General features: G+C 30.9%; 4 protein-coding genes across 6 annotated transcripts; 1 reads left to right on the plus strand and 3 right to left on the minus strand.

The window, feature by feature from the left end:
• Positions 1 to 4509: 4509 nt before the first annotated feature.
• Positions 4510 to 7576, plus strand: LOC114373770 (E3 ubiquitin-protein ligase RHF1A-like). Of its 2 annotated transcripts, none has more exons than XM_028331306.1 (7): positions 4510 to 4856; positions 5519 to 5565; positions 5712 to 5774; positions 5892 to 5988; positions 6152 to 6459; positions 6540 to 6900; positions 7270 to 7576. In XM_028331306.1, exons 1-7 carry the CDS (start codon positions 4713 to 4715, stop codon positions 7288 to 7290), a joined length of 1041 nt encoding a protein of 346 aa, XP_028187107.1. In that variant the 5' UTR covers positions 4510 to 4712; the 3' UTR covers positions 7291 to 7576. The 2 variants fall into 2 exon arrangements, with proteins under 2 accessions (XP_028187107.1, XP_028187106.1); XM_028331305.1 differs by having other exon boundaries at positions 4512 to 4856; positions 6113 to 6459.
• A 1009-nt stretch (positions 7577 to 8585) lies between these two features.
• LOC114376363 (peroxiredoxin-2F, mitochondrial-like) lies at positions 8586 to 10996 on the minus strand. Of its 2 annotated transcripts, none has more exons than XM_028334456.1 (5): positions 10706 to 10996; positions 10515 to 10544; positions 10126 to 10271; positions 9579 to 9673; positions 8586 to 9005 (listed from the first exon to the last, which is right to left on the minus strand). In XM_028334456.1, exons 1-5 carry the CDS (start codon positions 10857 to 10859, stop codon positions 8900 to 8902), a joined length of 531 nt encoding a protein of 176 aa, XP_028190257.1. In that variant the 5' UTR covers positions 10860 to 10996; the 3' UTR covers positions 8586 to 8899. The 2 variants fall into 2 exon arrangements, with proteins under 2 accessions (XP_028190257.1, XP_028190256.1); XM_028334455.1 differs by having other exon boundaries at positions 10126 to 10284; positions 10659 to 10989.
• Positions 10997 to 12980: 1984 nt separating this feature from the next.
• Positions 12981 to 15240, minus strand: LOC114376362 (peroxiredoxin-2F, mitochondrial-like). Its single transcript, XM_028334454.1, has 5 exons — positions 14990 to 15240; positions 14877 to 14906; positions 14509 to 14667; positions 13809 to 13903; positions 12981 to 13314 (listed from the first exon to the last, which is right to left on the minus strand). Exons 1-5 carry the CDS (start codon positions 15191 to 15193, stop codon positions 13209 to 13211), a joined length of 594 nt encoding a protein of 197 aa, XP_028190255.1. The 5' UTR covers positions 15194 to 15240; the 3' UTR covers positions 12981 to 13208.
• Positions 15241 to 18946: 3706 nt separating this feature from the next.
• Positions 18947 to 19933, minus strand: LOC114376364. Its single transcript, XM_028334457.1, has 2 exons — positions 19676 to 19933; positions 18947 to 19516 (listed from the first exon to the last, which is right to left on the minus strand). The coding sequence occupies exons 1-2, from the start codon at positions 19796 to 19798 to the stop codon at positions 19280 to 19282; spliced, it is 360 nt and encodes a 119-aa protein (XP_028190258.1). The 5' UTR covers positions 19799 to 19933; the 3' UTR covers positions 18947 to 19279.
• Positions 19934 to 23580: the final 3647 nt, after the last annotated feature.

The following is a 23580-nucleotide window of genomic DNA, read 5'->3' on the forward strand; positions in this document are numbered from 1 at the left end:
GTGTGTTAATATTTTAAAATTAATATAAAAAATATGTCAAAAATGATAAGAAAAACTTAATTAACTAAAAAAAACTTAGAAAAACCAAAATTGCATCCGTTTAAACTTTAAGAACCACAAGTGCAATTACGTTTATTTATTTATTTATTTTTCATTTTAATTTTTTACTCTATTCAAATGACATATTGGCCTTAATTAATTTTTGATGATACTTTTTTTGAGGATTTATTATATATTTTATAATGATTGCATATTGGTCATATTACATAAATTATAGGATACTTTTTTTATAGGCAAAGTTCGAATTCATTTGATAACTAAAAACTTCAGTTTTTTGGAAATGACAAGTTTGAGATGTATAATTATACATAAAACCCAATTAATTAATGCCATACCTTTACAATAATCTCCCTCACAATAGTATACCAAAGAGTTGAAAATGGACAACTAAACATTTTCTTGCAGTATTTTGTACACACAAATTTATTGAAATTTCCATTTAAAAATGACAAGGTTTAAATATAACAATTAGTTGTTCTTGTGGTCCATTTTCCTTTTTTCCATTTCTTTCATTATCACAGCATTGGCCAAGAAGAATCGATCCTTATGATGTCAAATAGAGTATGCCATCCTTTTTGTGAGATCCCAGAAGTAAGGATATATTGAAGATGTGTTGATTATTCTTTTGGGGGGATCACCTCTACCGAATGGACTACGTGGATTTTGTTCAAGTAATTAAGATATCTAAGCACTTAATCAACCTTTTCTTTCGATTCGTCTCTTAATTTGGTTGTATTCTTAGCATTGACTATTCTCAGTCTCAATTTAGTATATAGTAGAATTTATTTTAGATGATTAACCGTTAACCAAGCAGAGAATCCCAACATATGTACACTAAAAATACTATTACTAGTTCCTATTTAAAATTAAATCTCGATTGTGCATTCATGATAGCTAGCCGTGTCTCAGATTTCGTCACAGTGAAGATCCTATACACTAATTAGAGATACAAGAGCAAATAATTAATCAGGGAGAATTGGATACAAAACGGACAATATCTTACAGGATCTCCTTATTTTAAATAATAACCATATACTTACCTTATCAGTCTCACGACATTAATTATTTCCTTGTTTAAGACAAGATTTAGTTTCCTTGTGTTAAGATTAACTCTTGTATTAAAAAAAGAGATGAGGAACTTGATGACTGAACAAACAAGAACAATTTGGTAGAAGCAGCTCTACATATTTGAGACAGCTCCCGAGCCAGTTCGATTTTCTCATCCAAAAAGCTCAGAGCTACCAGAATTGTAAGCTCTCGTTGCCATGTTTCTCTTACATACTCCTACAACCCCCCCTCCTACGTACCCGATTGGATTATCTTCTAATTTTAATTAAATATGAGACTTAATTGCCTCTTTTAGAAGAACAGACGGATATCCATTGCTCAATATATAATAATAATAATAACATACAGCATCTTTGGTATTTGAACAAGAATCGTTGAATAAAACTAATGTTTATCATTTTGCTAAGCAATATGGTAAGTTTCAGGAATCAGATTTCTCCACACCAGGCGAATTTCTGCCATCAACTTCTCAACCACAGCATAATTCTTTGTTCGATCTTATGCAGTAGCATGCATCGGAGCTTCGTGACTAATTTCTAAATAGCGCATAGTGCAATTGAAATCGGATCCAGAATTAACTCTATGGTTCACCTAAAGCGTTGGTGTACCCATTATTCCATTTATGCATGCAAACACATACACCGGTGATTACGGAAGATGATAATGCATAATGTTAACAATGGCATTTTAGAAACCTGATTCATTGATGAATCATTTTGGGAGGGATGTATCTAGGAGTGTATTAAAAGGAGAGTCAAAAAATTTCTTACACAATTATTTAAATATTTAACTTCTAATAAATAAAAAATTATTATTAGATTTACATAAAACTAGAGATATGATCTATTAGAAGAAAATTAAATAAATATTAATTCAAAAATTATTTTTTATTAATAATTTTAAATTCTAATTTTTCTCTCTCTCAAATATACATAAAAGGATCCTTAGAGAGGGACTACCCCTTGGATCCGTTCCTGATTTTGGCTTCACTTTCCTTTTTAGATAACAAAACAAGGACTATAGTTACACATTCTAATGGACACTCTACATCCTTTTACCTTTCTTTACCAAAAAAATAAAATGTAGTGTGATATGGATATTTTGATGTGTAAATTTTAATTACGACAGTAAAATGCCAGAATCGGTAAGTAAGAACATAGTACTAATAGCTAGCAAATTCAGAGGTATGATTCTTCTATTTTAGAACAGTATTAATTGAGGACCATAACACACACCTACAAATAGATACCTAACTTCCTTTATTGGAAGTGACTATATTCTCATACATACATTTAATCACACACTCTTCACTGAACCTCTATCAAAATTTTACTAAACATTTAAGACAGTCACTGTTGTTTGAGAGGATAATATAATATTTATATATCTTGTAAGATTTGTGAAGTCAACTTCTAGGTGGTTTTAGCTCTAGCTGAGCACATGCATGAACTTCATAGCGTTAGATAGGAAAGAAATTGTTGATATGATCTTCATGAGAATTCAACAATAAAAAGTTACTACTGAAGAAATGATTTTATGTTTATGTTAAACTAGTACTAAATTTACCATTGCGTGGACTGCAGGGTATACTAGAGGAGACAGATCTTCACAAGGCTTTTACATCAGTTCTGTTATTACCATTGTGTTGAAAAACGAGATAATTGAAAATGGTGTCAAAAAACGTACATAACTATGTTTTAATTACTAAGGAGGTCTAAATAATTGAGAATATACTTAACATTCCTAAAATAAAAAAAATATAAATCATTATCATTATGAATTACTTCCTATCTATTGTTTATAAATAAGGATAGTTCTACCAATTTCTTGAAATCATGAGGACAATTTCTATTTTTTATTCATCAATGAACATATTTGAATGTTTCAATGTTATACACATATATGTCTCATGCATGTGCTTCATTAAATTTCCATATATTTTTTTAAAAAGTTTGGTGATACTTCATTAATACGCATATGTAAAATATCCAGAAATACCAATATCGTAACGTATCGAATATGGATACTTAAAGCAAATTGCGGGGCTACCAAGCATAAAAATGCCGTTTCTTAAACTCACTGGTTGAAGATTTTGCCAACCCCATGATTTGCTGGTCCCATTGTCTAATCTAGTGCTTCATCAGGACACTTGTCTTTGGCATGACGGAACTGAACAACTTTGAAACTCAATAGCCTCTAGTTAGTTACCTCCAATATATTCATCCACACAATTTAATTAAACTATTTTTTGGGGGTAAATAATAACACTAATTTTGATTGTGAATGATACAAGTAACTTGCATACATTTTTATACTAACAGAAACAAAAAAAAAGCATACAAATTCTAAAGTAAAAAAGTTCATTCCATTTTAAGTTGTAACTCGATCTATTTCTATTCCATAGAATAGCGTTACGTGTACGAAGGTTGACGTTTTCAGTAGTGTTCTTATGTTCAAAAGAAATTTCGATATGTTGGGGAAAAGAATAATCCGAGAGGAAAGAAAAGGACAAGTGCTTTTTCTTTCTTCTTTTTGGATAGTACAAAACTGCAATATATATAATTTTTTGTATAATAAAATGTCATGATAACATAAATTATAATTTTTTGGATAGTACAAAACTGCAAATATATAATTTTTTGGAATTTCTTTTTTTATTATTATTATAAATTATAGATTATATAAATAACATAATTTACTCTCTTCAAGGAGATTTCATGCTCTATAGATGTAAATTGAATAAAATTGTTTCTAGTTAGGTCAGCATAATAATTTTTTAGTACGTAATTTTTTTAGTAGGTGTCGATAGTCTTAATATATTTTTAATGACTTGTTTAAAATGTCTTTTTTTCTAATGTTTTATAACAAAAATCATATAATTCTTACAAAATTAGAAGATCATGAGCATGTTTAAACGAAAAAATTTAAAAGTATTTTTATTCTTTTTGAAAGCAAAGTATTTCCATTCTCAAAACAATAATTTTTCTTTCTTCATTTCATTTCATGTATAAAATTCACAAAAATGTTTTCTCAATTTTAAGAATTTTTATTTAAAATCCACAAAAATATTGTTTATTATAAATTGGATATCTTCTTAAAAATGTTCAATTTTCTTAAAATATCCAATTTTCTTAAAAATATCCAATTTTTTATTTAAAATTTTATAATAATATTTTCTCAATTTTCTTAAAATCATTCAAATTTTGGCAATCTCATCATGAGTTCATCACTTATGGAAGAAAAAAAAATCATATACATAGGATTAGGAGCTAAGGCTAAACAGAAAACATCAAAACACAAAAAGAGAAAGAAAAATCCAAAAGCAAGTTAATTAATTCTAATATTAATCATCATTAAAGACAAAAATACATGAGATAAGTCATACGTTGATTTCATCAAAGCGTCTGAATCGGATTTTCCCTGCATTTTCTGCTTCCTCCCCTCTTTCCCTGCCTTGTATAATTCTTTTCTTTGACCCTTTACACACTCTCTTGGCCATTTCTAGGGTTCTTTTCTTCTTCTTCTTCTCTTTCACCATAAAACTCTTCTCCATCACACACACACACACCACTGTGCTGCTAACCATGGCAAATTTCACTTCTTTTTCTTCATCTCTGACACACATTCCACCCATTTCAGCTCCTTCTTCTTCTGCAGCTTTCGACGATTCTTCCGAAGACTCCTGCAGTATATGCTTAGAGCCCTTCAGCGTTCATGACCCATCTACTGTATGTTGTGATCCACCACTGTTTTTTTTTTGCTTTCTGCATTTGAGTTTCTGAAAAAGTTACTAACTTGAACCAGTGATCGCATGCCCATGAACTTGTTGATTCAGTCCTGTTGAATTTTGATAATGTTTTGGTCAAAAGTTGAGAAGTTTGATTTGTGTGTTTTTTTGGGAATTGATATGTTTTCACTTTTTCTTTTTCTGGCTTGGGTTGGGATTATGTGGTTTCGGTTGAACTTGCTTAGAACTTTACCGTGTTTTGTTTTGCTTTAATTTGAGATATATGTGTGGATCTGCTTCTGTCAGCAACAGTGTTAGCACCTACGGAAAATTCTGCCGTGAAGTTATGTGCATATTCGAAGAATGCTGTGCTGTTGTTTGTTCTTATTCTTGCACCAATTGATAATTTTTTGTGTGGATGAGTTAATTTTTTATTTTCTAGATCTCAAAGTGTCCAGGATTAAGATCGTTGAATCCTGTGAGTGTTACAATATATTTTTCAATAATGTGTTACTGTTATCTATCTATTTTGATTTGTTTGATTGTGTTTTGCGTGCGGATGAATTGCGACTTGTAGATAATCAAAAGGAAAATTTGTAAACTGCAGTATGCTGATATTACATTTCTAACAGAGTATTAATATGTTTTTTCTTCAATTTCCAGGTCACCTGTTGCAAACATGAATATCATCTGCATTGCATTATTGAATGGTAAGCTGTCTAATTGCTTGATGAATAGATCGTGTTTGGTCTTATATGAGAAGCAATTGTATCATATTTTTTATTTTTTTTTTGCAAATATGGACAATAGTGTGAGTTATGATGCCTGCTTCTCACACAACTCTTTTATTCTTTAGGTCACAAAGAAGCAAAGAGTGCCCAATCTGTTGGCAATCACTTGCTTTGAAAGATCCTGCCAGGTATATGTTCACTTGCAACACCTTTTCCCACTCCCTTTCAAATACTTGTTACAAGCCAGCCATTTATGGGTATCATTAGCAGTTTTAAATTTTCATCAATTGCTTATTCTTTTGTAGCCAAGAGCTTCTAGCTGCAGTGGAAGATGAGAAATGCATGAGATCAAGAAACATTGCTAATTCTCGTGCCCCCCTTGGACAACTTAATGAAAGCCACGTAAGATATCTCAGAATTGATCTTTATGGAACTGTTTTGTTGTGTTAATTTCCATTGGTGTTAGTTTCCTAGATATAAAAAGAATCATAGTTTCATTCAATGATCAGAGGCAAATTATTTGCAGGATGATTCTTGCTCAGATGACTCTGATTTTGATGATCAGATTATGAAGCGCCTAGTTTCTGCTGCAAGAAGAGCTCATTTTGTTCAGAGACAGGAAAGGAAGAGATCACCTAGTGCTGGTCCATCAGAGGCTCTTGGTGTTAACTCTTCCATGCATGTTTCTGAGGTGCAAACAACTCTTACAACTTCATCATCTGGGGGTAGTTTGCCAGCTTCTGGTGTACCATCTACTGTTAGCATTCAACCTCCAGCACTAAATACTACTCCTGAGAGTGCAAGGAGACCAAACACTTCTGAGATTTCCTTCCCTGAGTCCTTCAAATCAAAGTTTTCTGCTGCTTCAGCCAGGTAAACTTGTTAGCACTTGGATTGTTGTATGCTCCAGCTATTATCCATTAATGCTAATATATCCGAAAATATTGCAACAGATATAAGGAATCAATTTCAAAAAGTACGCTTGGTCTTAAAGAGAAGTTACTTGCTCATAATGTCTCGGTTAAAGAGCTGAGTAAAGGTGTTCAGCGCGAGATGAATGCAGGCATTGCTGGAGTTGCACGGATGATTGAACGCCTTGATCTTAGCTCAAAACGGTCCAGTGCTCCTCTCATTGCTGTCCATAGTGTGGCTACTTCAGACTTCCCTTCTTCAGGGAAGTCTGTTGAAGAGAATGGCATTGGGGGTTCTCCTAGTAAAGAGAATGGAGGTGCAGTTCATGATGTTAGTTCAGATGTTCCCCCACTTGTTACTAACATGCAATCTTTTCGAACAAAAACTCCTCCATTTCTTCAGGTTAATCCTAATCTATAAACCCCTCTAGTTGTTTGTCCTTTAAAAATCAGTTTATTACAATAAGTTACATAGCTTGATTTGCGATTTTTCGGGTATTTGTTATCCACAGTGGACAAAAGATAAAAAGAACATTAGTTAATAGCCAGTAAACAACACATCTTTAAAATGAATTTGTGTAGCAGTCATATATTAGTTATCTTGATGAAACAAAATTACACCCCTATACTATTTGCTGTTGCTCTAAAAGTAAGTGTGACAAATTGCATTTTGGTAGTGTGAATGTTTCTGGTCTAATTTTGAATGATACTACTATTGCTTGAAAGTTGACTGTTGACTAATGCTTGCAATGTGTTTAACTTCTTCATTCAGAGTGGACATGGAATGGTATGAAGACTTAGCTTGTGGTCATCATCAACTTGACTATGCTGTCTCAATTGTCTTAGAAGAGTGCAAGAGACGCCCTCTGATAACCAATGTACTCATTGGTATGCGTCCTGCATTGTTATCAATGGTAAATTACGCGTAGGAATTAAAATTATGTACAATCAATTGATAAGAGCCAGCGGTTTCATCCGTTGGACGATTATTCAATGCATCTCTGATATAGTTTCATGGTTTCTTATCCATGTTTACACCTTTATTTTTTTCGATTAAAATTTACATCTTTTACATGCCAGTACTTGATTCGCATTAATCAAATAAGTGAGAGCATCTTCTAATTTTTCTAATTTGGTGATTGATACTCCCTTCTTACCTAATTATAAGATCATTTCAACTGATTAACGTCTCTTAAGAAAAATAGTTAATTTAATTAATTATATTAAATTTATCAATTATTTGTATTTCAATTATTTGTATTGTTATTTCAAAATTATTATTTTCTTATTTTTTTTATCCACTTAATTATTTTTTATTAATGTTTGGAGAGAAAATAATTAAATAAATGTATGTAGGAAAAAATAATTAATGTTGTTTCAATTAAGTAAGGGTAGTTTTTGCCAGGAGCCTTCGGACAGAGGCGTAGAAAAAAAATATTTAATATATTTAGAAATTAGATAAGAATCTTATAAAAATGGAAATGTCTTATAATTAAAGAGTAATTAACTATGATGAGCTAATAAATCAGACCTAAACGAGTGTTTAGAAATTAGAACCAAATTTGCAATGCCATCGTCACTCTCTCCATTTTACCAAAAGCAATAAAAAGTAGCTTTTGCATAAATTGAACTCATTGACATGATTTTTATCCTTGAAGTGGTGTGGTAACGCTATTCCAACATGCACAAAGTAATAGCATGTTTGGTTTGGCGTTAAATCTAGCAAAACTCCCAATGAATTCTCACGTCAATATAAAAGCTACACAATGTAGCTTCAGGTTTTCACGTTATGAATCCATGTTTTTGTTCCTGAAATAAAATATGTTTATCTTGTCCTATTTTCACTCAAACTAATTACTTAGATAAGATAATTTATGTGTGCTACCTACATCTCTAGTCTTTTTTTTGTTGTTGAAATACCTGCATCTCGAGTTTAATTTGATGGTCATTTTTTCAAAAAAAAGAAGTTAAAAAGATGTAACACAAGCAGAAACGTGACAGAAGCCTCAAGAAGATTGTAAATGATGATAATGAATAACATCATCAAATAAATACAAAAGCGATGGAGTACCAAACATAAATGTGAGATGCATGCCAGAATCTTCTTTCCCCATATTATTGTGTCCAGGTAAAAGGGATTAGTGACATCAGAAAGGAGTTCAAAACTCAAAAAGTGAACCAATACTACAACAGCAACTCTCGAGTTACATTTGATCAGCTGCAAACATCAGGTTATTAAGCTGTTTGTTTCAAAGTAAAAAAATAAAAAATAAACCAACCTAATACATCTCAATCATGTTCACCTATTTGTATTAATTCTGTCAAAATCAATTTTACTGAATTATAAACCAACATTATATTGTATTGTAAACTTTATGCATACATGTAAACCAACAGAAACCTCAAATCTGTTCCAAAATAGTTTGTGCAGCAGAAACTGTGACAACAGATGGATCTTCCTCAACATTAAGATCCTTAATCACTCCATCTACCACATATGCTGACCATCTACAAGCAAACAATAGCTAATCTTTTCACAATTGACATCTTAAATCTGTAGTCAAAGATAGAATATGATAGATGCGTCTTATGTAGAAAGCACTTTATGTGGTAGAAACCAGGTTGAATCAGAATTTTTACCATTTTCTAAATTCCAATTTTTGAATCATATATCTATGTCTACTTCCTCTTTAAAGTATACATGTGAGCATGAAAAGAGTTTGACATTGTTAAACATATTTACTTTGTTAGAATACCATTTTATTCGGTAATTTGACTAGTTTCTTCGCTACTTTACATCCATCTTTTGTTTCCTTTGTCGTTAACAATGAACTTATGACCTCACCATTTCAGTGTTCGGTTCAGTTTCAAAATATTAGAAGAAAGCAAGTCTTCTCCAAGGGAGTTATAAGGTTGGTTTGCTGACTGAAGGAAAAAAGGGAGAGCGTCCAATTCCTCATATTATCATTCTAATAAAACTAATAACTAATATGTGTCTATAAAAAAAAACTTAAATAATAAATGTTAATGTGAAAGACAGAATGTTTCAAATCTTAATTCAAGGAGGGGTATATATTATACCTTTCAGATCGAGTTCCAAGCAAAACATTGGAGAGATTAGTAACTAATTTCAAGCTTTTGTGAAAGCTCCCATCAAAGTCCCCATAAAACTCAATCTGGAAGTCCAAATTAAAAAGAAAAAGAAAGGCAACACTCGTAAACAGTACCCAGAAGAAAAAGAATTCATCCTAAGTAGATGTAAAAGATGTAAAATTGTAAATACAGCATTAGGCTAAAAAGGTAAAACAATTTACAAGTTCAAATGCTAAGGATACTGCTACCTCTGTTTCATTTTAAGTGTCAATTTTTGAGAAAAAAAATGATTTTCTTATCTCTGATATTAAAAGTTCAAAAGAATAATCACTATTTCATTAATTATATGCTCAGAGAGAGAGATATATAAAAAAATTAGTTAATAAACAAAAGATATAATATAAAATCATACAATAATTTTAATAAAAATGAGAATTTTAATTATATTTCTTAATTTTTATATACAAACCTTAAACCACAATTAAAAAAGAATGGAAGTAGTAACTAGTAAGGCAAGAAGACAGGGATAACCTACAGCATCTTTGCCTTGAAGCTTCTCTGCCCACTCATTCATAGCATATGGATCATTAATAGAGACACAAATAACGGTATCGATCCCCTTAGCCTTAAACTTATCAATATTCTCCATGTAAGTTGGAACATGTTCTTCTGAACAAACCCCTGTGAATGCACCCTGAGAGATAGTCAAAGCATCACAACAAATATTTTGGAAAAAAACAACATGAAGACAAGGCCCATTAATTTGTTTCAAGCAATTGTTTTTCCTCAAACTACATGAAGTATCCATTCTGTCATAAAATATCACTGAATTCTTATAAAACAAGTACTACAATACAACACACACCGAAGAGACAACCTAAAATGCATCAACTAATAAGAGAAGTATCAAGATATATAACTCACCGGGATTCCAAATATGACCACTTTCTTGTCCTGAAACATCGTGGGGAGAGGAAATTAGTTATAGTAACTGAGCCAAAAGGATGAAAATGGTTTGAAAGTGAGAATGGTACAGAAATAGTACAGTGCAGAAAAGAAGGTGGGGACCTTGAAGATGTCAATGAGAGGAGTGGTAGAGAAGTTAGAAGCAACACCTTCGTCCCATGAGCGAGCTTTCTGAAGAGAAACTTTGGGTGCAATAGAGAGTATTTCAGTTCCAGTTGTAACCTTGGCCAAAGAGGAAGAAGATTTGAACCCAAGAGTTGCAGACAATGACTTGGTGAGTCGCTTCACCAAACCGGGTTTCATGGCTTCTTGGGTGGGATTCCTTTCGTTTCGTTGAGAATGCCAATGGAACAAACAAACATGCACTCCAACATGTAGGAGGCTTTGTTAATGCCTTTACATTAACTCCACCGCGCAACATGCTATTCTTTTCTTGTCCCTCAGTTCAACTTTTTTGGATCCTGTCTTGAGCATTCTGCATTCCCCTCTCTCTCTCTCTATGTTCTATGAAGTACAGTCAACCAGACCCGTGTCCGGGTGTCCGACATGAACCCGACATTGACACCGATGCCGGTACAACGCTCGTACGACGTCCTATATTTTGGACATTATAGGGATTCACGTGTCCGTGTCGTGTCCGGATAGGGGTAGGAATACGTCAGACCAGCCTACAAAGGCCTACGACCTAGCCTATAAAGTAACTGGACTATTTAATTAAAAGGTTAGGCTCAGGTTAAATAGACCAGATTTAGACTTATTAAAAAACCTTATAAGTCTGATAAGCCGGCCTATATATATATATATTATTTTTTTGGTACCAATTTATACTTATATTATTTTTTAGGTATAATTAATTTTTTTTAAACTAATTTGATTACACATTAGTACTTCATAACTTCCATTTCTATAATCAAATAAGACTTTAATTACAATTTAAATGAGTCATGTGCCCCTTTATATTTTTCATTATTTTTATTAGTTTTCGTCTTTTTCTTTCCTTTGACTTTCCTTTTATGTTTACTACTCCAGAGCACAAGAATATTAAAGATTTAGTGTGAAGAAAACTTTTAAAAAGGCTAAATCAAACCAAAATAAAAATCTTCGATACACTATAGATCAGACTCAGACCTCAAAAATTCATCTTCCTAATCAATGTTCCTTCTTCATTATCTTCACTGTTAGTAATTCCCACCACGTAAATATTTTGATGGAACAAAACAAATTGGGTTACTAATTTAGAGGTTCTTTGATTTGTAGTCTCTAATTTTGCTAATTAATTTTATGATTAATGATCACAGGTCACTTCCTGAATATACATTTTTAATATCAAATTAAATGCATGCGGTGGTAAGAACTAACTTGTCAAAGAATTGCTTGAGTTGAGAGGATTAACCTTTCTCGGCCTGACATTATTGGCTCAGTAAGACATTACTGACAGTTGTTAGTTATGTCAACAAACTCACTAACAGTGTCACAGGACAGAGATGAATTCCATAACATTGTAGAAATTCGAGGGCTAAAAATATGGATTTTAAAATGACAAATTTGATCAGAAGACTTCAAACACATTTTATCCAAAAGTAATGAATCTTTAAATTGTTACTTAAAAAACTTAATGTTCTAATGTGTGTAGAGTAGAGCATTATGGAAAAAGCTAAATGTTAGATAATTTTACTACGATCCCACACAAATATGTGCAGGGCCTTGATACAAATTAGGTTAAATTCTAATTTTTTTAGATTTAATTTAGTCCTTTAATTTTTTAGGATTCAATTTAATTTTTTAATTTTTTAAATTGATTCAATTTCATCCTTTAGTTTAAATGGTAAGAAATTACATTTTGTAATAATTTAAAACCACTATTAAGTCATTTTAAACCACCACAAAATTTACATATTTCAAAAAAAAAATAATTAACTTTGAAAATAAGAGGACTAAATTAAAAAAAATAGAAAATAAAATTAAATTTATTTTAAAAATTAAAGGATCAAATTGAATAAAAAAAATTTTAAAAATCAAATTAAACTTAAATAATAAATAAAGGATAAAAAATTAATTCAACCTACAAATTATGATACATTTACCCCGTGTTTTCCGTCAAACCATACCTTAATTGACAACAGTATAGTTAAATTGGGGTTTAATTAACTGATTCGTACATTTCGTATTTTATATTTTTCACAGTGTAGCAGTGCTCGTAGGTTATATAATTTATAATTGTATCTGCATTTTGCCAAGATTTAATTTTAAAATAAAACTTTTTGTTTATAAATTAGTCAGTATACCTCCATAATTTTTTATAAAAAATTGTTGCAATTGGAAAGAAAAAAAACCGTTGAGACAAGATTTGGATTCTCTGTCACTTTTTTGTTTAAAAACTATATTTCAATACAACGAATATTTGAAAGTTATATCTCAGTCTAATTAAAATTTAAGTACAGTCATTTAAAGAGAACCAAAATTTTCCTTACAGCTTGATTGCGTTCAACCAAATAACCATGCATCCAGGGAAGAAAGGAGTAGTTACCAGTTACAACAGAAAGAAGTCCAAAACTCAACAAAAAATCTGAGTCAAAACATTGAATCAGGTGGAAGTATCAGGTACATTTTATTGAAAACTTATTACTACCTACATGCAAACCAACAGAAACTTCAAATCTGTCCCAAAATGGTATCTGCACCAGAAACTTTAACATCAGATGGAGCTTCTTCAACATTAAGAACCTTAACCTTTCCATCTACCACATATGCTGACCATCTACAAAGAAACAACATCTAGTCTTCTGAGAATTGAAATCTATAATCTATAATGCAAAACAGAACAGACATGTCTTGTGTAGAAAGCAATGTTCCAAGGACTAGCCGTTCAATCAATTGGTCTGGCTTCTGGTACGGTTATCCCCAAGAACCCGTATTTGGTAAAAAAAGTGGTAGCATACCAAGTTGAATCAGAATTATTATTTCTTACTATTATGTTGAAAATTCTAACATAGGAATTCTGTGTGTTATGTTTATTTCCTCTTGAAAATGATACATTCAGGAGCATAAAAATAATTTGACATTGATAATATATTTACTTTGATATGTTGTCATTCCTTGGTAATTTATTTTTAAGTCCATTGTTAATTTCTTAAACAGTGAACTTGTGGCCACAACATTTTAGTGTATGGTCTAGTTTTAAAATATCGGAAGAAAGCAAGTTTTCTCATAGATCAATACCAAACGAATGTTCAAGGAGGGTATATAATATACCTTTCAGATCGAGTTCCAAGCAATGCACCAGAGAGATCAGTAACTAATTCCAAACTTTTGTGAAAGCTCCCATCAAAGTCCCCATAAAACTCAATCTGGAGACAAATTTTATACAATAAGAAAAGACAATGCTCATAACCAATTCCAAAAATAAAGGAAATGGGAATACACCATATGGCAACAAATGAAAAAATTATAATTCAAGGTATTGATTGATGCACGATAATCAACATAGTAATCTCCATATTTATTGAACATATAATGTTTACTGAAGAGCTCAATTATTACATGGATTTAAAAAAGGATTTCCAAAGCTCTCTTCTCATAAACCCCTTTATTCATTTCACACACCAACAAATTACTACAATTTCATATATTTCATTTAACCAAATTACTGCACTGTTGATGCATTATTTTCAAACTCGTGATTAGTACTAACAAGATGACAATGTACAGCAAAACCACATTCCAAACTCAATTAGAAACGAGTTTACAGATTCTATGATCCTTTAGTTGTGACGCAAGAAATTGGTAACAAAAATTCAACAGAGCATGTAAAGAAATAACAACTATTTTTCAAGGCAAAAAGTAAAAAACTAATCACCAATGCACACAAAAAGTGTGTGTGGGGGGGGGGGGGGGGGAACTCAGCACATGAAGCTTTTCTTAATAGTGATGCAAGGAAAACAGGATAACTTACAGCATCTTTGGCTTGAAGCTTCTCAGCCCACGCATTCATAGTGTACGGATCATTAATAGCCACACAAATAACAGAATCTATCCCCTTAGCCTTAAACTTATCAATATTCTCCTTGTAAGGAGGAACGTGTTTGTTTGAACAAACTCCCGTGTATGCACCCTGAGAGAAAGCCAAAGCATAAAATACATTACTATGGAATAAATCTATAACAAAAAAAAAAATCACATTTCTTTAAAAAAATTTCATTTCCTAGAACAAACGAAGCATTCATTCTGTAGTACCAAATTTTACAAAACAAGGGTAACAAACACCAAAGTAGTGACAACCAAAAACACATAAACTTTATAGAAAATGGCAAATTAACTTACCGGGAGCCCAAAGATGACAACTTTCTTGTCCTGAAACATGAAGGGGAAAAGGGGCATTAGCAATTGAGGAAAAAGAGAAAAAGGGGGTTCGACAAAATAGAAAAAAGAGGGACCTTGAAGATGTCTTTGAGAGTAGTGGTGGAGAACTTGGAAGCCAGGCCCTCGTCCCAGGTACGAGCTTTCTGGAGAGAAACATTAGGTGCGGCAGAGACTATGTCAGTCCCTGTTGCAACCTTGGCGTAAAACCTCGTACCAAGAGCTGCAGACACTGATTTGATGATCCTAGAACCACCTCGATTCACCATAGCGGATGCCATCACAAATTTCTACAGAGGCTCAGCACTGAAATCAGTGGAAAGTAAAAGGAACCTGACATTCCAATTGTATGGGACATTTCTTAAAGTAGGCCCAATCCAATTAATCTAGCCCAATTCAATCTGACCCGCCCACTCTAGGTTAAGTCATTACTCATTCTGAGTTTATTTATTGTTTTCATTTTTTAAAAAATTAGAATTTTAAAAATATGTTTAGTTTAATTTTTGGTTTTTTCTTTCAATAATTAAAAATGAGATTTTATTATTATCAGTGTTTGGTTCGTTTGAAAAAATATTTTTACTGAAAATGAAAACAAAAATTCAACTAAACACATTCTTATCACCATTTTTTATTTTCAATAAAAATAAAAAAAATAATTAAATCAAATGCCACCTTATTGTTCCATCTTCATTGTTGTTGGTCCCTACTAAGTGGTTAAATTTTTTTATTTTTTTAAAAATATTCTTCTCATGGAATCACTTTTCCATTTGCACTACTACGGGTGTGAATGATTCTGTTTCAGATTTTGCATGTAGAATCACATTTTCCTTCCATTATGTATTTGTTTCTACTTAAGAAAGAGATTGTGATGGATTTAAACTGAGAGATAAAATGATATTTTCCCTAAATTTTAAAAGTTTGTAAGGACCCATAACAATTCTTGCAGGACCAATAGCATCTCGCTTACTCATTTGGCCAAAATCTGAAGTGTGGAAGGCTAGAGCATGTGTACTTACGTAGGTCTTGCAATTTCAGAATTTACAAGTTTCTTTTACCTTTTAACGTGTCAACAGAAAATGATTTAAATCCAAGTAAGATCATCTTAATCCTCCTTTTTTATCACTGTTTCATCGTTCTGTTGTAGGAGTTATAGCTGGTTCATGCGATTATATAAATAATTTAATTAAAAAATATTTTATACTTTTCTATTGTAAAATAATTATAATAAACTTAATTTTAAAGTCATTGAAATGAATTAAAAAAATCATTTATGATGAGGTGATGTTAATAATGTGTGAGGATTTGAGATGGGAACATAAGCTTTTTAAAAAAAAATAAAAGAAAATTTTTAATTTATTATTTTTTTAAATGTAAGATGAACGAAATTTTTCGTAAATATCTTAAAAATCTTGGAAGCATCCTGCCACGTTGGTACAGTGGAGGGCTTGGCTGTTATGAATGATCCTGTCAATGTGTGTCCCTCAATTATTATAGCGAAGAAAATGAAGGTCCTTAACGTGTATTTTTTTAAACATGCTGGCTTTAATGAACCTGAAAGCAAAATGAGGATTGATATTTTCATAAGAGAAGTGTTTAAGTGAATGATTGATTAGATGCAACATATTTGATAATTTTTCAATTTTTCTATTATTTTGAATAAATTTATGTTTTGTTTTAAAATTTAACTCAACTTTTCCTACAAAATAAATTTTAAAATATTAGAATAAAATAATTGTTTATGTTATTTTACTTAATACAGTCTTAAAGTTATGCACATAAACTTATACTTGAATGGCGTTTGGTGTCGATAAAACTTTTGGGCGAAAAAGAAAAGGCGTTGATAAAGAAATTCATTTTTCTTGAGGGTGTCGGCTAGAAGGAAAATTTCTTGGAATAATCATATACTATATTTTTCTGTTGACAGAGGAAGAATCATATTTTCAGAAATAATAAAAAAGGGAAATTTGAAATTTCTTTGTAACTTGTAAGAAAAGAGAACCGACAGAGACAATAGGACATTCTTAAACAACAGATCTTGCCCGTAAGGCCAAGAATAATTGATTGACAATTTCATTCATTATTATAGGCAAAGCCCCAAAGCTTATGCTGGCAATCATATATAACACTTTACTTTTCCAAAGGTGCTAATAGGATCTGGAAAATGATAAAGTGAAAAATATATTAATTTTACTAGTGACTTTTCCTTTCCTTGTCTTCCAGGAAAGCTATTGTTGGGAGCTTTTCCTTTATTATTCACTAAAGTTATGGCAAAACCTATATCTAAAGAGGGTTCACGTAAAAATGTATATATTGGTTCGCATAAGCATACTCAAATATACTCAAATATCAAAGGAGTTATTCATGTTTAAGCTAGTTTCAATAATACTGTAACTGATACAGATGTATAAGATCGGGTGATTTTTTGGTCGATACTTATGGATTCAAAGGTACACTAAGAAAGACACTTTTTACCACTCAAATTGCAACAGGAAATGCTATTCAATCAGTATCAGATCAAGGCATGCAACGAGCAGAAGTCACGATAAATGATCCTGGTCTCAGAAGAGATCATATTCTCTAGTTAATTCGTTAATTTTTATAAGTTTATAAGTTTACTTATCCTTTGTGAGTTGACTCGTGTGTAAATTTTCTCTTTAATAAATTCTGGATAGACTCGATAAACTTTAAGTAAATTTGGTAAACTCTTGAGTTTACCACCAAATCAACAAGTTAAAAAAATTAGATCAAAAAGTAAGTTAGTTTGGAAATTTTTTGTTTATTTAGTGTTCAACATACCTCCATTTAGTGTGTTGTTGTTCCTGAATCGAAAAATTCTCACATATGATAATCTTAAATTCTTGTTCTCTAATAACATCAAACACTTGATGGAAATGCTCTACCACTACTATAACATCTATACATTATTATCTAGTAAGGATGCATTACTATACTTGGTTATTTAAGTATTCTGAAATTTATAATTTACTATTTTGTTTTATTATATTGTTGAAATATTTAATTAATATGTTATTTATAGATATTTTATTATTATTTTTATATGAAATAAACTCTTAAAAATTTACAAATCGAATCTATAAAATTCTCACAAGTCTATAGAAATTTTTGAGTTTGATAATCTTATTATTCACTATTAAAAGTATTTAATGGAGAAAAACATATGGTCCTCTTATACTCCACACATGAGGATCTAGATATCCATATTCAAATTGCAGCCTTTATCTTACTCGAGGAATTATATACTAAGTTAGTTTGAATAATTTTTTAATAAATATTTTTAAATAAATAAAATAATAATAATAATTTAAAATTCTCTTTTTAAATTATATTAAACTAAATTAAATTAAACTTTTATCCCTCAACTTTCTTAGGAATTTGATTATTATCTTTTAAAATGTAATCATTATTATTTAATTAAAAAGTTATGCCTAAATTAATCTCAATAGTAAATTTTATATTAAAATGTATACCACGATGGAAAAAATAATAATTTTATTATTTTGCCAACTGTATCCAAATTAGCTCTATTTTTCTACAAAGAACATGCTTTGGAATTTCATGAGTTGAAACTTGAAAGATTCTTGATATTGGAAGATGCGAAGAAAAAGACTACACAATATTAGCACGGACCAATTGCATGTTCCAGTAAGGGAGACTGAGTTTGGTCCTTAAATAAATTTAAAAGTTTCTTTAATAAATTTCAATTTTAATTAAAAGTAATTTTACAAATTTAATATAATTTCAAAACAGCTTTGTAACACTCACTCGATAACCCATCAAATAGATTGAAACCTTGTACATATCTAGCCTTAGCATTTGTTATTGATTTGACATGGAATCAATTTATACTTCCCCTCTTCTTTTCCTTTATATCTTTTTCTTTTTTTATTTCCAATCTTACTTATCACCTTAAAGCATATGAACCAGACATATTAAGTTGACTGATATGTACAAAATAAAAAACAAAGGATAACTTGCAGTTATATAATGAGTAGAAAGGAAAACAAAAGGAAAACTATGAAGAAATTAAATAGTCACACTAATATCTTTGCAACCAGGACAAACTTATCACATGAAACAAGATAACAATGAAATGCTTGTCTGCAGAGGAAGGTAGCAAAACCTTGGGTGAACCTTCCTACATCATGCCTAATATTTAGGTATATAAGGTTTTCCCATGTACATTTACCTATACATAAACAATACAAAATAATTAACCATACAATTATTGCCTAAAGGCTAAAGAATTAGATCCACAAATTATTAAACTTGGCAGACAAATTAATCAGTAGAATCTGTAAGATTATGCAGGTTTTTCACAAGGATCTATATGATATAATATAGTATCCTCAGCCATTTCGGGATTTGAAAGAATTCTTGTTAGGAACTTGAGAAGCCATTCTGGTATCTTGAGACTGCTTTTGATGTTTTGCATATGAATTATTATTAGCCCTTCCTTTCCTCTGCTTCCTTCTTGGCTGTGTTGCTTGAGGGATAAACACACCTGTCCCTTTGCTTTCTCTTCTCAAAGCATGCTCATAGATGAAAGCAAACTGTGGAGGAGGATGAATTGCCCCAGAAAAAGCCTGAAAATTAGTTTAACCTTGTTAGTATTATTGCAATAGACAAAAATTTCTTCTCAAAGTGCCATAATTGGAAGAAGAAGAAGAAGAAGAAGAAGAAGGAAAAAAAAAGTATGTGTGTGCATGTGTTTGAACTTTGAAGAGATTAAAGTAGTAAAGTACCTGAAGAGAGTCAGGAGGACAAGAAGCAAGAGGATCTTCATCTTCATCCATAATTAGTAGAGCAATTTCCTTGCTCAAATCAGCAAAAAAAAGATCATCTTCCAGTTCCATAGCAACCTCCATGTCTCTGTGATCTAATTGACAACTAAAAGAGTTCCCTAATCTGGCATGAAACCAAGTACAAGAGTTTTTCTAATTTTTACTTTCTATTTTGTATCTCTCTCTCTCTCTTTTTCTTCTGTTTTCCAAAACTTATGGATATACAAGTTTATATAGGAAAGAAAAAAAAAAGGTAAGGAAGGGTGAGCTGAGATATAAGGGGTGGTCATGTGGGTTGGTGGGGCCATGGTCACAGTTGGCCAATCTGGCTAAGCCCTACTACAACTAGTACTACACAAGCATCATGGAAATGTGCAGTGATGTAAATGTTATCCTATTTGATCAAAAAAAGTATTTAAGGAAACAGTAGGAAACAGCCCATGTCCAGATATGAGATATTCAGTCCTCAATACCACATGGTTGTGGATGGGCCTTATTCTCTCTAATCTCATCTCATCTCATCTCATCAAAAAACAGTAAGTTATGGCTCTAATTATTTCATATGCATAGGCGACAAATGAATATTTGTCCCCAAAGATTCTTATCCCTTCCCATCTCATGTGATTGCTCATGGTTAAGAATTAAGATTACCAACAGTACAAATATTACTTGCATGGGTCGGTGGATCTACTTGTTTAACTACTTGCCATGAGGGTCCAGTAGAATCAACAGCATTAATTTGGAACCTTTTTATGTGTGACACCGATGCCTCTAGTTCCTAGGGAACTTTTTTTATGTATTCCTAAAATACGGCACTCGTTTCGCTTAAAGCATAGCATGTGAACACTGCAAACAATACACACTCTTTAATTAAACTCAGAATATTATATTAAAAGTTAAATGAAATTTTGGTCGTTCAAAGGGGTGAATTTTAGGATATCTCCTGATTGAGAGAAGAAGTAATTCTTTAAGGTATTGAGAATCAATTGATTTAATACTTGTTTGGATATCCTTTAGAATTGATTATGACAGCCAAAATCATGGTGTAATTGCAAAAATCAAAAGTAATAAAAGATTGCTTCAGTGTGATCGTAAAAAAAAGAAATTGTTTATACCTGTAGCATATCCAAACACATGCTTAAATAGTACATCCCAGAATATTTTTTAGTAAAAAATCACATACTAATTTTTCATAGCACTAAAATTTGACGAATTTGCCAAGAAATCATGTTTAAGAGGTTATCTGTAAGCAACGGTGGTATGGTTTAGAATTATTTTCATTGTGATGAGTGGCTAATGAGTGTCCGAAGTAGTGTGTGTCGGTGTTGTTGTCACGTGAGGTGAACCGCGTGAGCTTTAGAAACTTAAGATTTGTAGACCCAAGTCCACGCTACTGTGACTGTGATTTGATTAATATTGATGCTTTATTTTTCTCTTTTCTTTTTATAGTCCATGTATTGCACGTCAACTCATTTTCAGATAAGGTACAAACTTGTGACTTAAGTCGTCAATTAATTTAAAGGGACACGTATGAAACTATAGAAATGCAAACGTAGTTCTAGAATTAATATTTATCTTTTGTTAAGTTAAGATAATAAAACTATTTTAAAATAATTTGAAGTGAAAGTTTGATCTCGCTTTAAAATTATCTTTCCTGATCACATTTATTTTGGAAAATAAAATAAAAATTGAGTAAATAGTGCAAATGTATTGACCATCCAAATTATTTTTCTGTTATACAAAATTTTATGTATTTTAAATTTATTATTTTATGATAATTGTTTTATAAATTATATCTAATTAATTGAGTGTGTAATTATTATTATATTGGTTCATTATTATTTTTATTTCAAATTTTTGTTTATTTGTAATTAATAATAAAGCTTCAAACAATATCTGACAGTATGTCATTGTCTATATGGCCAAGTGAAAGGGAGGAACCTTCCTGGAAGAGCAGATTAACAGTGTTATTTAGAAACCAACATTTAATTTAATTTTCAACTCAGATATTAACCCATTTTTCATCATAACTACGTTAACAATTATTGAATATGTGTGACAAGTGTAGCCGTGCAAGTTTGAAACGTTGTGGCAAAAGTTGTAATTCATTCGGTCAGAATAGTAATGACTAATGACCGAAAATTTCACAATTGTAGATGGTCCATGGTCCCTAAAATATAATACTGACATAAATCACAGAGCAAACATATCTTTCGTAACTAATCAATTAAGTGAAAGTAAATATGATATTTTGTCAATAAATAAGCATGCGAACAAAAATATGTAATTGACAGGCAAAAGAATACAGTGGCAAAACGAAAATGGGTTCTCTTATATTGAATTTTCACATGATAAGATCATGTGAAAATTTAACATTCCCGTAACAAAACATATTAACTCAAAATTTGTTTGACTAGTAGAAATGATGAAGTTTTAGAATGATATAACTGATCGATATGCGTGCCATTATGATTCAGCCTGGATGCACATTGAAATGGTCTTCAAGGTTATAGAATTTTCAGATTGAATGGACAAAATCAAAAATTAAAGAAGCATTAAATAGCTCGAAAGCTATCGGGTTGAGCTTCAATCGTGAGACTATAGGCTAAAGAAGGATAGATAAGTAATATGATAAATATAATGAAAAAAAAATCTGTTTCTTATCTTTTTTCATCCCATACTTTCCAAATTAAAGGGGAGTAAAAATAGATGTTTTGTGGATGGAATTAGATGGAACCTGTTTCATCTTTTTCCATTACATTCCATTATAAATTAAGCAATCGGAACAACGAAATTGATTGAAATTCCATTTTATTTCACATTTATCAATTCAAATAAAGCAGATGGAGAATTTTATGCAGAATAAAATTGATTGAACAATTGCATGAATTGTTGTAAATTCCTGAAACTCTTCGATTCCCAGTTCCCACTAATAAAAACAATTAAAGCAGATGGAGAATCTCATGCAGACTAAAGATGTAGACTTAAAAATAGTAGCAGAAACCGATTTTAACCTGTCTTGTGATAACAATGCTTCATTGCATATGCCCTTTTTTGATGTGGTTTGAAATTTGCTAGTAATTCAGGAATCATTGCCAATTTGACAGTTAATTGCCCTTTCTTCGTTAAACTTCTCTTTTCTCTGTTCAGCTTTCGCTACTAATATATATTATCTCGTGCTTTTTTAGTAAAAATATATTTTATAGTAGTTTGTTATTAACTTCTAGGTTACTTAAAACACTAGTTTTTATCTTTTAGTTTTTATATTTTTTTCTTTTTATCCTTAATATATTTATCAAAATTTTTAATTACGTTTATGTTATTTTATAATTTTTAACTATTTCAGCAATTAATTTTATCAAACATTTAAATGTTTGGTAAAATTAATTGCTGAAATAGTTAAAAATTATAAAATAACATAAACGAAAAATGTTTGATAAAATTAATTGTTGAAATAGTTAAAAATTATAAAATAACATAAACGAGTTAACTTTTTAGTTAGTTTTATTAAACATAGTTTTATTAGTATTACTCATTAATTTCTCTATATTGTTTTTATTTTGATAATTAGATTTCAAGTAATTATTATATTGATAATTTGGGTCTAAATATGTTAAAGAAAGAAGTGCATCAGTGCTCAAATTACCATACATCATCAATTTTAGAAAGAGTATAGCATAATTCTTAATCAAGTTTAACGTGGTTTTGGGAATAGTTTGGGGCAGTTGAGTACCGGAACTAACTGAAATCATGCTAATATTAAGAAGCCTTTGCAGAGACTTGCGAAATTTCCTACTTCAATTCCAACAAAGCCTGATAGGACTTGTTAACATGGTTACTTGTCTGCAAAGTGATTTAGAGCATAC

The sequence above is a fragment of the Glycine soja genome, chromosome 11 (assembly GCF_004193775.1).
Source record: "Glycine soja cultivar W05 chromosome 11, ASM419377v2, whole genome shotgun sequence".
In the NCBI taxonomy this organism is placed as follows: Eukaryota; Viridiplantae; Streptophyta; class Magnoliopsida; order Fabales; family Fabaceae; genus Glycine; species Glycine soja.